Source organism: Manis pentadactyla, chromosome 5 (assembly GCF_030020395.1).
Source record: "Manis pentadactyla isolate mManPen7 chromosome 5, mManPen7.hap1, whole genome shotgun sequence".
NCBI lineage: Eukaryota > Metazoa > Chordata > Mammalia > Pholidota > Manidae > Manis > Manis pentadactyla.
Genome location: NC_080023.1, coordinates 13,374,226 through 13,387,837, shown reverse-complemented (window position 1 = coordinate 13,387,837; position 13,612 = coordinate 13,374,226). Strand labels below are relative to the sequence as shown.

General features: G+C 38.9%; 1 protein-coding gene across 4 annotated transcripts in view; it reads left to right on the top strand.

Moving 5' to 3' along the window:
- Positions 1-993: 993 nt before the first annotated feature.
- The window catches only part of FAM184B (family with sequence similarity 184 member B), a 130,735-nt gene continuing 118,116 nt past the window's right edge, over positions 994-13,612 (top strand). For 2 of the 4 annotated variants that reach the window (XM_057502122.1, XM_057502123.1), the window contains exon 1: positions 994-1,122. Coding sequence is in view for 2 of the 4 variants with exons in the window: in XM_036921047.2 (XP_036776942.2) it covers positions 11,933-12,079 (147 nt within the window). In the remaining 2 variants the exon portion in view is untranslated. Of the gene's footprint in view, positions 1,123-11,799; positions 12,080-13,612 lie in introns of those variants that run through there. The other 2 variants (XM_036921047.2, XM_036921046.2) reach the window with 1 other exon arrangement.

Sequence of the window (13,612 nt, the reverse complement as noted above, 5' to 3'; positions counted from 1 at the left end):
GGAGGAGAGTTGCCACACTAAAAATAGGATTGAGAGAATGTCAGTATTCTGCACACTTAGCCTTTAGTCCCCTGTCTCCACCAAGCTACAAAATCTGGCAGCTGAGCTTATTCCTAGCCCTGCCCACCCCACCCAGAAAGATGTTACAGTGAAACCCAAAGTTCACAAGCCCTGCCCATTCGTACATGACTTTCAGTCTCTTGAAGTAATGAAACACTGATAGCCAAAGATTACTAGGCATTTGAGGATACCTGCAGCAATAAAAGATGAAGACAAAAAAAAACAAATGAAAGAACCTGGAAAAAAAATGGAAATAATGTGGAGAACAGAAAACTCTCCACAGAAGCTGTATTCTCAGAAACAGGAGAATATGCTGCATCCATGAAATAAAAACAGGATGCTATAAAAAAATGAACAATCAGAAAATAAAAGAGTATTGAAAATGGAGCCAAAATTAACCTTTCAGTAGATATGTTGAAAGTTGAAGAAATACAGGAGGTGGAACAAAAAGGCAGAAATAGAAAATAGGAAAGAACAAAAAAGAAAACTAGAAGATCAGGGTGGGATGCAACATCACATTAATATGAGCTCCAAAATGAGAACAGAGAAAGGAGGTGAAGAAAGAAAACAAAATGTAAGAACATTTCTAAAAATAGGACATGAGTCTCCTAAATTAAAAGGATCTGCTTGAGTGCCTGGCACAATGAATTTTTAAAAATGAGGTATTTCAGGATGCCTGGGTTAAGAAGATCCTAAAAGTTTCCAAAGGGGAGAAACAAGGGTTACATGAAAAGATGTTTTCAGAATGGCATTTAAACTTCTTGGTTAACAGCACTGGATTCTAGAAGACTGAAAGCAAAGCCTTCAAATATAAGAGGAAAAATTATTTCTAATTTCGAATTCTGTACACAAGAATCCACTCAAGCATGGGGCTAATGTAAAGTTTAGACTTAAATAGTCTCAAAATTGTATCTTACCATGTACCCTTTCCTAGGAGGCTACTGGAGGATGTGCTTCATCAAAACAGCAGAGTAAATCTAAGTAAGAAGGCATGGGATCCTGAAAACATAAGATCTTACAAACAAATGCGATGAAGGAAAGTCCCAGGATGACTACTGTCAAGTAAGTAGGCTGGGGGTTTCAGGAAGGAGGTCCCTATGAAACTTGGAACAAAGTGTTGGGAGTACATGGAAAGTGTAGAAAGGAGACAGGTGTTGGATCATTAGGGAAAGAGAAAAAGTAAAGTACAAGGAAAATTAGGTTAATAGTAAAATGAGGCAATTGGAAGTACACCAAATACACATTTTTGGCTGAGTATATTTGTCATGAAAATAAATTTGAATTTTTATTCAAAATATAATTGTTGTGCCGTGGATTTCAGATTGAGACCTATATAAAAACAGTATTTTAGAAGTTTGACTTTGTACTACTACAGTGACACTGTCTGACTACAATGAAACTGTAGTGTCAACAATTAGATCGCTCCTTCAGTCATGCTCCACAATTGCAGTAGACGCTTTCACCTTTAGTAAGATGTGCACTGCAGGAGATGTTTTCAGGAAAAAATATTCAGTGACTTGTTTTGTATTGTCCCTTGCATGGGCAAATCTCACAATTTTTTTATTTACAGACATACACAGTCTATAACGGTAATTTCAACATGATTTTTCTTTAAATTTTAGCCTCTGTTGACTCAAAAGCATAAGGAATTATTACTTTAAAAATAATACTTTAAGATTTCATATTTTTCATCTTTCATTCTGTTTTTGCTATCAAGGTATAAATATATCCAGTGACAACTCCATAATATTTTCCCAATCCATGCTTTAAGTTTTTTCCTGTGAGTTATGACTGAGGTTATTTTTCTATAATCTGTTTATACTAATATATAAACTTATAATAAAGTTTGTTTTAATTGTAAGTGATTATGTGTGATGATGTGTTTGTCATCAAATCTGTTATATAAACTATGCCAGGATGGTTTGTCCATCTGCCTTTTTTTTTAAGTGAGGGATATCATAACTACAGTAAAATATATGAAGTGCACAAATCATAAGTGTACTTTATTTTTCACATATGTGTACACTTACATCAAGATATATATGCTCAGAACTGCAAAAGAAGTTTCTGATTACCTAGCACCCTCTTGAGTCTTTACCTCCCCCAAGAAATAACCTCTCTACTAAAGATCAATTGTTTGTTCTCAACTTCATGTAAATGGATCATACATTATATATTGTTTCATTCTTGTATTCTTTCATCAATATAGTATCTGCAGTTCATCATTCAGTTATTTGCATGTATCTGTGGTTCTTTTTTATTGCTATAGACTATTCCATTGTGTGAACATACCATTATTCATTTATCCATCACCTTTATCCTGTTGATAGCATTTGAGTCCTTTGCAGTTTTTGGCTGTTACAAATAAAGTTGCAATGAACATTTTTGTACCTATGTTCTTTATGGAATGTGTACTCATTCCTCTTGGGTATATAGATAATAGTATTGCTTTTATGTTTGTGTTTATGTTTATGTTTATTTTATGTATTATGTATGTGTTTATGTTTGTGTTTATTTTTGTGTTCACATATGTTTATGTTAGGTATATGCTTAGTTTTAGTAAAACTGCCAAATACTTTCCAAAGTGGTTGTATCATTTTACACTTGCACCAGCAATGTATGAAAGTTTCAGTCACTCCACTTTACAAACAAGTTTGTTATTGTCAGTCTCTAATTTTACACATTCTGTTGTTGTGTAATGGTATCACATTGTGCTTTTAATTTGTATTTCCATGATTAGCAATGTTGGACACTTTTTAGTATACTCATTGGCCATTCATATGCCTCTTTTGAAACTTCTTGTTCAAGTCTTTTTGCCCACCTATAAATGACATCTTTTATTGATATGTAAGAGGTCTGTATATACTTTATATGCAAGTTATCAGATACTACATATGTATTGTGAATATTTTCTGCTAGTCTATGCCTTTTAACTTACTTCATGGTATATTTTAATATGTAGAAGTTTTTAATTTTGATGAAATAGTTTTTTCCCTATTATTGTTAGTGCTCCAACAGATCTTTGCCATCCTGAATGTTACCAAGATATCCTATGGTTATATTTTTAGAAGACTTACGGTTTTAGCTTTCACATTTAAGTCGTGATTGTCTCAAATTGGTTCTCTGTATGATATGACATAGAAGAGAAATTATCTTTCATTAAAATATTCTTACTGAAACTGACATTTTGGAATTTGATTACTGAGAACAGAATATTTTAGCTATCTCCTTACTCTCTACTACTTTCTCCTTTTCTTCATGCTCTTTATATTCCTTTTTTTATTCAGATCATAGGTGATTTGTCATAGATATGGATTATATATCATTGAAGTTTGTCCTTTTCATGAAATTTGAGATAGGAAAGTTGACATTCTATTTTTAAGTTATCCTCAAGAGATTGAAGAATTCAGACTTTTTCTTAAATATTAATTATCTAAATGTCATAAAATAAAAATCTGATAGTTTTTTTTTTAATTTAAATCATCATATATCAGTTCTGTAACTATTAGAACTATAAATAATTGAAACTATTATTCTGCTACATACTATTATTTAAAATGTTTTTATAAAATTAAGGTATTCTGGATATTGTCTAATATTCCTATTATGCATCTATTTCCCTGTTATTCAACTACCAGAAAGTTCTCGATATCTGTTCCTGTATATAAAATCAATAGTTTTCACCATCAATTACTTAGAGCGCTTTACTTTTGTAATACATACGCATTAATATTTTGGTTGGTTAATAGAATTTCAACTCATAAATTCAGTTGGTCATCCAACGAATATTTATTAAATCCTACAGAGTGCTTTTTAAGCAATGGGACTTCAGCAGTCAAAAAAACAGACAAAAACTGTTCACGTAGCTTACATTTCAGTGCGATTTTTCCCTTCAAGTTATGCACCAAATGTTTACCTTTATTTAAAAGTAAATATTCAGATATTAACAGTAAGTCTGAGGTATTAGCAGTAAGTCCATCAAATTGTGTGCTCCCCTTTTCATAGTGCAGAGTTCTTTTGAGAAACTGCTACCTGGCCAAGAATTGTATTTCCCAGATTCCCTTATATCTTTGCTAGTGCCTTTAATCAGTTCTGGCTAATGGAATGACAGTAGAATTTGTGTCACTTCCAGACCAAGGTATTGCAGAAGTGAGTATACCTTCTCTATGTTCTTTTTTGTCTTTTGCTTGCTAGATATAGATGACAATGAGGTACTGGGGGATGGTGGAGCACCGAGGGAAAGCGCCAGTCACTGATTCACTTTAGATAAGAAGAGGGGTTAAAGACCAGTAACTCAGACTTTAATGTAAGCAAAAAAATAAACTTTACTGTTTTAGGCTACTGAAATGTGGGGTTTGTTATTTTAACAATCAGCATAATATTTTAGCAATGAACATTATCATAACTAATATAGTTGATAAACTGCAGACATTGTTGATCTGAATATATATGCTGTTTATCTAAAAGCAGAACCATTATTGATCTAGTACAATTTCAGGATTGCCAAAAATTATATTGAATGAGGCAGTACTCTTTGGCCCATGACCCATGTTTACATAGTTCAATATGAAAGAGTGACTACTAGAATTCTGATAAAATAAGGCTGAGGAATGTGGAGGGGATATGGAAAACCATGTTCTTTATTCAATATCGTAGTAAGTATAAAATGGCTCAGAATATATACTTGCTTTGTATGCTTATATAGGAAAAGAAGTTCTTGTCTCTGGGAATCAAACCAGTGAGTAGAAACAGGTAGAAAGGAGACCTCATTTTTTCACTTTAGATATTGTACCATATGGATAATTGCCTATTTTTTTACAAATGCAACAGTCTGTAATTAGTTTGTGAGAACTGATTGGTATCAGGGAAGATAAAACTTTACTGAATTTCAACAAAACTTCCAACTGAATTCTTTATGAAAATCAGGGTGGATAGGATTGCAAAACTGATACCATAAAGTGCCCTTAATATCCTTTTCTTGAACCTATGAAGTTGTATAGGTTGCTACATATGACAGCTGTTAAAATTGACTAAACTGAACTTAGAACTAAGCCTCTTGAATCACAATATCCTAAAATGATCAAGACTTTAAATTTTGAAGCATATTCAATTATATTGCTTCATTTAAATTTTTACAATATTGTATGCTGTTTATAATCCAGAATTTTTGCCAAATTAATAAAAAATTATCTTATTTATGTTCTTTAATTCATCTGTTAACTTTCTCCTTGGTATATTTTGTAGTGTGAATAAAATATTAATATAGTACAAAACTGATTCATAAGTACAGTGTTGAGAGTGCATATTCAAAAAGTTTCTGTTGGTGGGTTGCTGAGTCAAATTTTGGAGACATCTTCTGTATACTAACTGCCATGGGAGATCAGAGAGAGCATCTCTGACAGGAGTAGTGGATCAGGGCTGCCTCGGAAGTGTGATTTGAGCTGAGACTTGAGGGTTTATAGGATTTGAATAAGACAGGATGAGAAGGACAGTATAAAGCAAGAAGACCTAGAGGAAACTGATTAAGTTTTGTTTGCACCATTAAAGCACTTCTCAAAGCGGGATCTTGTACCACCGCCGATAGCAGCACTGAAGGGATTGTTTAAAATGCCTTACCCAGACCTAGTGAATCAAAATGTCTGACATGAGTCAGAAATACCCATGTTTATCAAGCTCCTGGTAATTTTTATGTTACCAAAATTTGAGGAGTTCTAACTCCATGTAAATAGTCAGGATGATACTTGGATTTGTATTGAATAGATACCGTAGGCGATTTTTTTTCTTAGAAAAAGAGAGGAAAAAAAAGCAGGGTCAATTCCAGAAAGAGAAATTAAGAAAGAGCCACATCGAAATATTCAGCCTTAGGTCAGCCCTATTACTATACTTAATTTGGTTAAAAATGTTTTGAGTTCTCATTGAGTACTGAGCACTTTACTGCTATGAAATAAAGAGAATTTAATAGCTTCAGTTCCATTACCTTTTTGAATATTGAGGAGTTCTGTTGTTTAATTACCTTTGAAAGATCAGAAAGACAACAGTACTGCTGCCAGATAAACTTCCTGCCTGTTTGCCCTACGGCCAACTTAAATGTTCTTTGCAAATTGGTTGTTCAATGTTTCAGGTATTGGAAAACCTGCTTTTGCCATTTAACTACTCTTAGCCTGTACACTCACTCTTCTTTCGTCCCAGTGTTTCATATCTTGGTAACCACTAACAATTTTAAGGTAAGGAGATGAAAAAAATGACCATCATGCTAGAGTTTGTAGACTCGTATTTCCCACACACTGTTTCCAAAACCAGCTCATTTGTGGAGCTCATTGATCATATTGATATTTAATACTACCTGGATATAATTTTGCTACAAAACATTTTATTCCAAGATGTCATGCACCTTGTGTTATGTTCATATACTGTAATCTTAGTACAGATGTTGGCATTTTGTGAAAAGGTTGATGAGATGGAAGACCTGGTACCAGGCTGCTGTTAATGAAACCCATAGTTAATGTGTGTGAGGATTACAATAAAAGCAATAGTGCCAATTCAAGTTTTGTGTTTGTTTCTTGGATGCATCACTCCAAAAGGAAGGATATTTGACAAAACCTTAATTTTTAAAAATGACATAGATGCTGCACAGAAATGCAGAGCCATGAGAGCATATTTTAGGGACATGCAAACTATCCTGTAAGATGAGTAGGAATAGGCAGAGTAGGAAAAATAACCTTTTTGGTAAAGGGGTTAAGTGAAATGAACTCAAGAACGCAATTTTGTTCTTAGATGAGTAGGAGTATATTCGTAGTAGTAATGATAGAGTTACCCATGCTACTTAACTGATGAGGAAAGAAAATTACTAAGGCAAAGACTGAAAAATTACCTTAGTAAAAATCTACCTAAGAAATCACCTAATGTGACATGTATCAGTGTGGTAAAGACGAATTATTCAATACCTGTTGGGGTAACAGCTTAGCCACCTGGAAAAACATAAGTCTGGATTCCATCCTCAAGATACACCATTATATCAACATAAATTCCAGCTAGATCAAAAATGTAAGTTAAAAAAAAAAGAAGACCACAAAAATGCTAGGAAAAACTCATCTTGGATGGGGAAAACATTTCTAACTGTCATGCAAGAGATGGAAAAATGTAAAAGATAATCAACAGATTTGACTACCTAAAATTCAAAACAGTTATAAAAAAAATAAGACAAAATAAATTACTAAAGGAAATGTTTATAAAATACATAGTAGGCAAACTGATAAAAGTTCCTACAAGGAAAGATCTTGAAATAAGTGTTAAAAATGAGTGAAAAAGACAATACAAACCAACCTTATTTAACACTTCATGAAATGGGCAGTCTCCATTTGAAGAACTGCAGAATGAGGCAGAAGACAGGAAGGTTTCATAGGATAAAGAATAAAGAACAAGGAAGAGAAAATTAGAAAACATCTGATTGGCTGGGACCACATAGCCCAGTTTGGAGTCAGGAAGAACAAAGAACTAACCCAGCCTAGAGCTGGATTGGCATCTGGGGATTGGCCGACCATACACTGTTTCTAGTCAAGCAGACACAGCATTCACAGGGACACCAGAGTTAGATCTAAGTTGCTGTTCGCTGATGTGACACTGGGCAGGAGCAGCTCAATCTTGGGCCTAGAAAGTTATTTCAATATGTAGAAGAAAGGCAAAAATAATGCACAAAAGGTTTAATTCCAACAGCTGAGCAGGTTGTGTAAAGGTGTTACAGCAGGCCTACTAGTAATCAACTGGTGTAGGGAGAGACACTCTTCACCTATTAAATTGGAAGATATTAGAAGATCAATGACAGCTAGTTTGGGCAACGGTATGGGAAAACGCGCATTTTTGTGTACTATTAATGAGAGTGAAATTGGCATAATTATACTGGAGAACAGTATAACAAAATATTTAAAGTTTGCTTATTCTTTGAAACTGGCCTATTGCTAGATTTATTCCTATGACAATACTTGGACATCTGTGCAAAAATCCATGTATGAAGTAATATAGGAAGTTATCTTGATGCAAAGATAACCTCCAAATGCATTATGGGGCAGGCTATCCCATCTGTCATGGACAGAAAATTTTACAACACAAATTAAAATGCTCAAATAACACATCATTTATTGAATCACTTTTACACAGAAGTATAGTTGGAAAGCATAGTGAAGGCAAACACTTAGGATAAAGCCACAGGGAGCAGGAGGACCAAATGACCTGAATCCTTGTTATGCAGTGTAGGTTGTTACATCCTGTCTGCCCCATCAACCGTCACCTGTGATAGTGCAGGTAATGAGGACCACAGGTGAAAAATTACATAGAGGGTGCCTAGAGCCAATACATGCTTGCTCTGTCAGAAATGTGCAGGGGCAAATACGCCTGGTGAATGGCCTGCCGAGAAACATGTTTTTTATGTGTGTTTCTGCAGTAAAATACACATGGGGTCAGAATGGGTGTCAACAATGAATGGCATTTGTGGGGATGATATAGCTGTGGATCTGAAGGTGGTATCATCTGTACTATAGCTTGGCCATTCCATCTTTTTCTGTTAGTAACATTCTTGTTTGAACCATCCTTTTTACATATATTCCATTCTATCTTTATCATGTCTTACACATGTAATTTATAAACTTTCTGTACTTAATACATCTTCAGAATTCTATTTCACAAGCTACTTGTTTACTGATTATACTTAACACAGAAGTTTCATACATCCTTTTTGCTTTTCCTGTCTTTTAGAACAGAATTGAAAATTCTCATAATACAACATACAAGTATGTATAAAATAGTTGCTTAATGTATAAAAAATAGGGATAAGGTAAATATGTTGTTATTGTATATAATGGAATACTCTGGCTGTAAAAAATGGGAATGTAGATCTTTATTGACAGAAGTAGAAAGATGTCCATTTTATATTGAGTGAATAGCTTTCAAAAACATACAGTATCCCATTTATGTTTCAAAAATACATATATGTACGTAACATATTCTAAATGTGTACAGAGATATCTAGAAGGGTCTCTAAAATATTAACAAACTTTCCTTTTGGGATTTGAGGTGATTTTTGCCTGCTTCTTAGACTCATTTTTTGCATTACTACAGGTGAGATTTTTTGGGAAGCAGAGCACTAAAAGCTTATTTTTTATAATCTAAAAAAAATCAATTATGACATTTAAAAATTTCAGATATGCCAGCATTGTGCTCTGGGAAGAATAACCTTTGAAGTCAGATAGACCCAGATCTACTTCCTAGGTGTAAAGAGTCAGGGACTTAGTCTGCCTGAGTGTCAATTTCCTAGTCTGTAGAATGAGGATAGTAATACATACCTCAGAGGAAGGAAGACTGTGTGGAAATGGCACAGCAGATCGACAAGATCACATAGAGGTCTATCTAGTGTTTCTCCCCTACCCCCTGTAGTTCATACAGCAGTTATTTCTGCCCTTGCCCTCCCTGTTAGTGTGAAAGGACCTAATAATCAGAGTACTAGAAAATCCCAGCGGCTGCAGAAGACCGTTTTCCAGGCTAGCTTGTAGCACCTTCCTTAGGCCAGCCTGTGGTACCTTCATTACAGTAGCTAAGGTCCAACAAGCCTGATAAAGGTATCTGCTTTATTCCCAGGTTGAAAGTATAAAATATACTATTGAAAAATTTAGCCCCTAGACCTAGTAAGATCAGATTTAAATAACTAAAACTTGGAGATAAACTGCAATATCACTAAACTTTAGTGAGATTCTTATCATTTAGAGCAGGGATTCTCAATCTTATTCAGACCAACATCACCTTTTTTATAATGCTCATGTTTCTATCTTGAAATTCATAGATAATTTTTAAAATTAGGACACATGTTCAAAATATATAATTTTTTGACTAATATAGAGGAGAAATAAAAGTATAGTTAAGTCATCTGAATTTCAGTGTAGACATGCTCTGGTGTGACATAATGTAGTACTCAGATGCTTGCACTGTAAGTAGACTCACCATGAACTGTGTGGCCATTGATGATGTAACTTTCCAAGATAGTAAATGACTTTTAGTGAAGTTCTGGACCAATAAGGCTAATTTCCCTCTAGTTCACACAGTGGTTGAATTTCTGTAAAATTTAGTATGTACTAAGACCCTGGAGAAAATACTGTAAATATGCAATTTGATAATAAGTAGGGAGTTTGTTTAAAATGTGGATTCCTGGACCCTCAACTCTAGGGTTTTTGACTCGGAAGTCTAGGGTAGCACCAAGAATCTACATCAACCCCCTGGCAGGGATTTTGATTCAGGCATTCTGTTTTCTAAATTAATTCAAGGAGGGGGTCGTTGTCCTGGAGAGGGAATCTGACATGAAAGGCCAGGTTGGCTATTCCTATGTGGTGTGATGTACTGGGGTGAAAATAGGAACTTAGGACTATCTGTTTCAGACACTAGGCTGCAACTTATAGTTCCCTGATTTGGTACAAATTTTCTGGATCTATTTTCACATCTGTAAAAGTCTTAGTTGCCTGCAGTATGGAGGGATGGAACAGCGGTTTCTGAGGCCCTTTGGAGCTTACTTGCTTTGTTTATCAAGATTATTGGGACTCTTGATATAAGGCAGTTTGTAAAACGAAATTAACCATACAAATTGCTTATTATGTTGACGCTATTATTCACACTTTAGGAAAATCTGATCTGCTGGGTGCTGTCACTTTCCCAAAAGTCCAGTTTTTTAAACTAGAAAAAGCAAGACACAATGAGATTTTGCCCCCTAACCATTCCATTCACCAAACAAACTAAAAAGACACAGCTCGTAATCCTAAAACATGACAGGAATCTGCCCCTCTTGGTGGGTGACCAGGAGTGTGGATACAGGCAAGTCACTTCTCTCTCGGTTTACTTGGACTTTCAGCTCCTCTGTTACCACTCTTTTTCCCCTTTGCTTCCTCCTTTCCCGAAATACCTGCCACCACCCTTTCTACCTCTCTGATGACTTTGTTCCTGCGCGCCTGCCGCTTCCTGTACTACGCGTTCTGGGCTTTCCCGTCCCAGATATAGGACACCAGCTCCTCAGCCACCGCTTAGGCTGCTTTGCTCAGTCATCTCTGGCAATCCTCCCGCAACGTCTGGGCTGCTCCCTAAGATGGGGGAAGGGGGGCTGCCACTCGCAGCCCCGGCGGGGCCCCACACCGTGGGCCAGGGTCCGCGTACCTTTTCTCTTCCCCGCCACTCGCTGTCACGCCCCTTCCCCTCGCCTGGCACCCCGCGCCCCATCTCCGCCCTCAGCGCCGAGCTCCGAGGCTCCCAAGCCGCCGGCTGATGCGCTTGTCAAGGTGCCGGGCCCCCCGCAACCCGCTGGCCACGGAGCACGTCGCCAGGGTCCCCTTCCCAGACAGCGCGCCCCTGCCGCCCGAGGCCGAGGCCGGCTCTCATTCTCCCTTGGCTTGAGATGCCCACTTCTGGTAGGATCGGCCGCCGCTGAGTTCGGAGCCGGGCGCTACCCACGTGTCAGCGCAGCGCCGGGCCAGCGCAGACCTCTCCAAGGCCGGCGGCTCCTCGTCGCGGAAGCTCTACCATTGCAGGCGAAACCCGCCCAGGGCGGAGAGCGGCGTGCGGTCTGCGAGCGGCACGTGCGGATCCCGTGCTTCTGGCCGCCGGGTGCGGGTGCCCGCAGGGCCAGCGAGCCAGCGAGCGAGCGCCGGAGGAGGGCGGGGGGCGGGCGCGCGGGCGACCGAGAGGCGGACCGCCGGGGGAGCAGGGACGACGCGGCGGTGCGGGCAGCGGGACTGCAGTGCCCCCTCTCCCGAGAAAGCCCGCACGCCCGCGCGCGCCCGCACGAGCACACCATGGGCAGCGAGAACACGCGCGAGAGCCCTTGAGTGTCGGATGCGTTTTAGCTATGGCTTCTGCCCTCAACAGCAAAATTCACACGCCGGGGTCTTGCCCGAGCTCCAAAGCTGATGCCCGCGGTGGCGCCGACTGGAGAATAGACTGCGATCCCGAGATGCACGTAAAAATGTGCAAGAAGATCGCCCAGCTCACCAAGGTAAGGTGAGGCGCTGTGGGCCGGCGAGCTGCACGCGCTGGGCGCCCCGGGCAAGGGAATGAGTGAGTACGCACGCTGGGGAGGCCCATGCGGAATCTGGGCAGAAACTTTGTCCTGGAGGCCAGCACGTATAGGAAGCAGTTCTAAATATTGGTGGCTTGACCTTCTGGAGGCACCGTCTCCTAAAACAGCTGAGAGAGAGGACCCTTCCCAGGGACACTCTTACAGCCTGCGTGCTGAGCAGGTGGTCCGTGCTCCCACAGTGGGAATGTGGATGTAGATGAATCAGTTTTGGGGTGTCTGCATGCGCGCGCGCGCGTTTTCTTTGGCGGGCTCTGCTCAACTGATCGTGCCTGGAATGTTGTAATTGCATTCATCCGCCGTACTTTACAGCTGGGGAGGTCATGTGGGCTCTGTTTAAATACTCGATTCAGTTATTCCTTCATTCAACAAATATTTGAGTCATTTGTTAAATGCCAGCAGCTTGTGTGGCACCGTACTAAACCTGGAGGCAGCCCAGAGGATTTAACGATCAAACTGGGAGCACACGTGTGTAGGAGCATGAACGGGGAAGTGCACGGCTCACCATTAATTATGGGATTGCAAAGGACCTTGGGAGGTCAGCCAGCTCATCTCCCAGGGAGCGACCTGATAGAACCACCCTGGAATGTGGTGTCTTCCTCATGAAGACCAGCAAGAAGATGCCACCCAGCCCTTAATTAACTCTCTACAGCTTCCCGATTAGGAGCCCCTTGTCCTAGGTTCCCCTCCAGGCCGTGTGTGTAGAGGGAAAACAGGGAAACAACTCTGCTCTCTGTCTTCTTTTTTATAAGATTCTCAGTGCAAGAATTTAGCTGTTTGTCTTGGGGTTTCCTTTTGATCTCATAATAAACTCCTAATACCATGCCTGCTCAGTGGAAGGCCAGGTCCAGGTTCTGTCTGGGCATACTCTTCCCTGATTCTCTCTCCCATTTTCCCACATCCAGTTTTTTTAGGATCACTGACATTTTTTAAAATTAAGTATCATTGATATACACTCTTACGAAGGTTTCACAAGAAAAACAATGTGGTTACTACATTCACCCTTATTATCAAGTCCCCCCACACACACCCCATTGCAGTCACTGTTCATCAGTGTATTAAGATGCCACAGAGTCCCTATTTGTCTTCTCTGAGCTACAGTCTTCCCCATAACCTCACACACACCATGTGCACCAATCATGATACTCCCCTTCTCCCTCCCTCCCACCGGCCCTCCCACACCGCTCCCCTTTGGTAACCACTAGTCATCTCTGAGTCTGCTGCTATTTTGTTCCTTCAGTTTTGCTTCCTTGTTACACTCCACAAATGAGGGAAATCATTTGGCACTTGTCTTTCTCTGCCTGGCTTATTTCAATGAACACAATACCCTCTAGCTCCATCCATGTTGTTGCAAATGGTAGGATTTGTTTCTTATGGCTGAATAGTATTCCATTGTGTATATGTACCATATCTTGTTTATCTATTCATCTACTGATGGCCACTGAGGTGGCT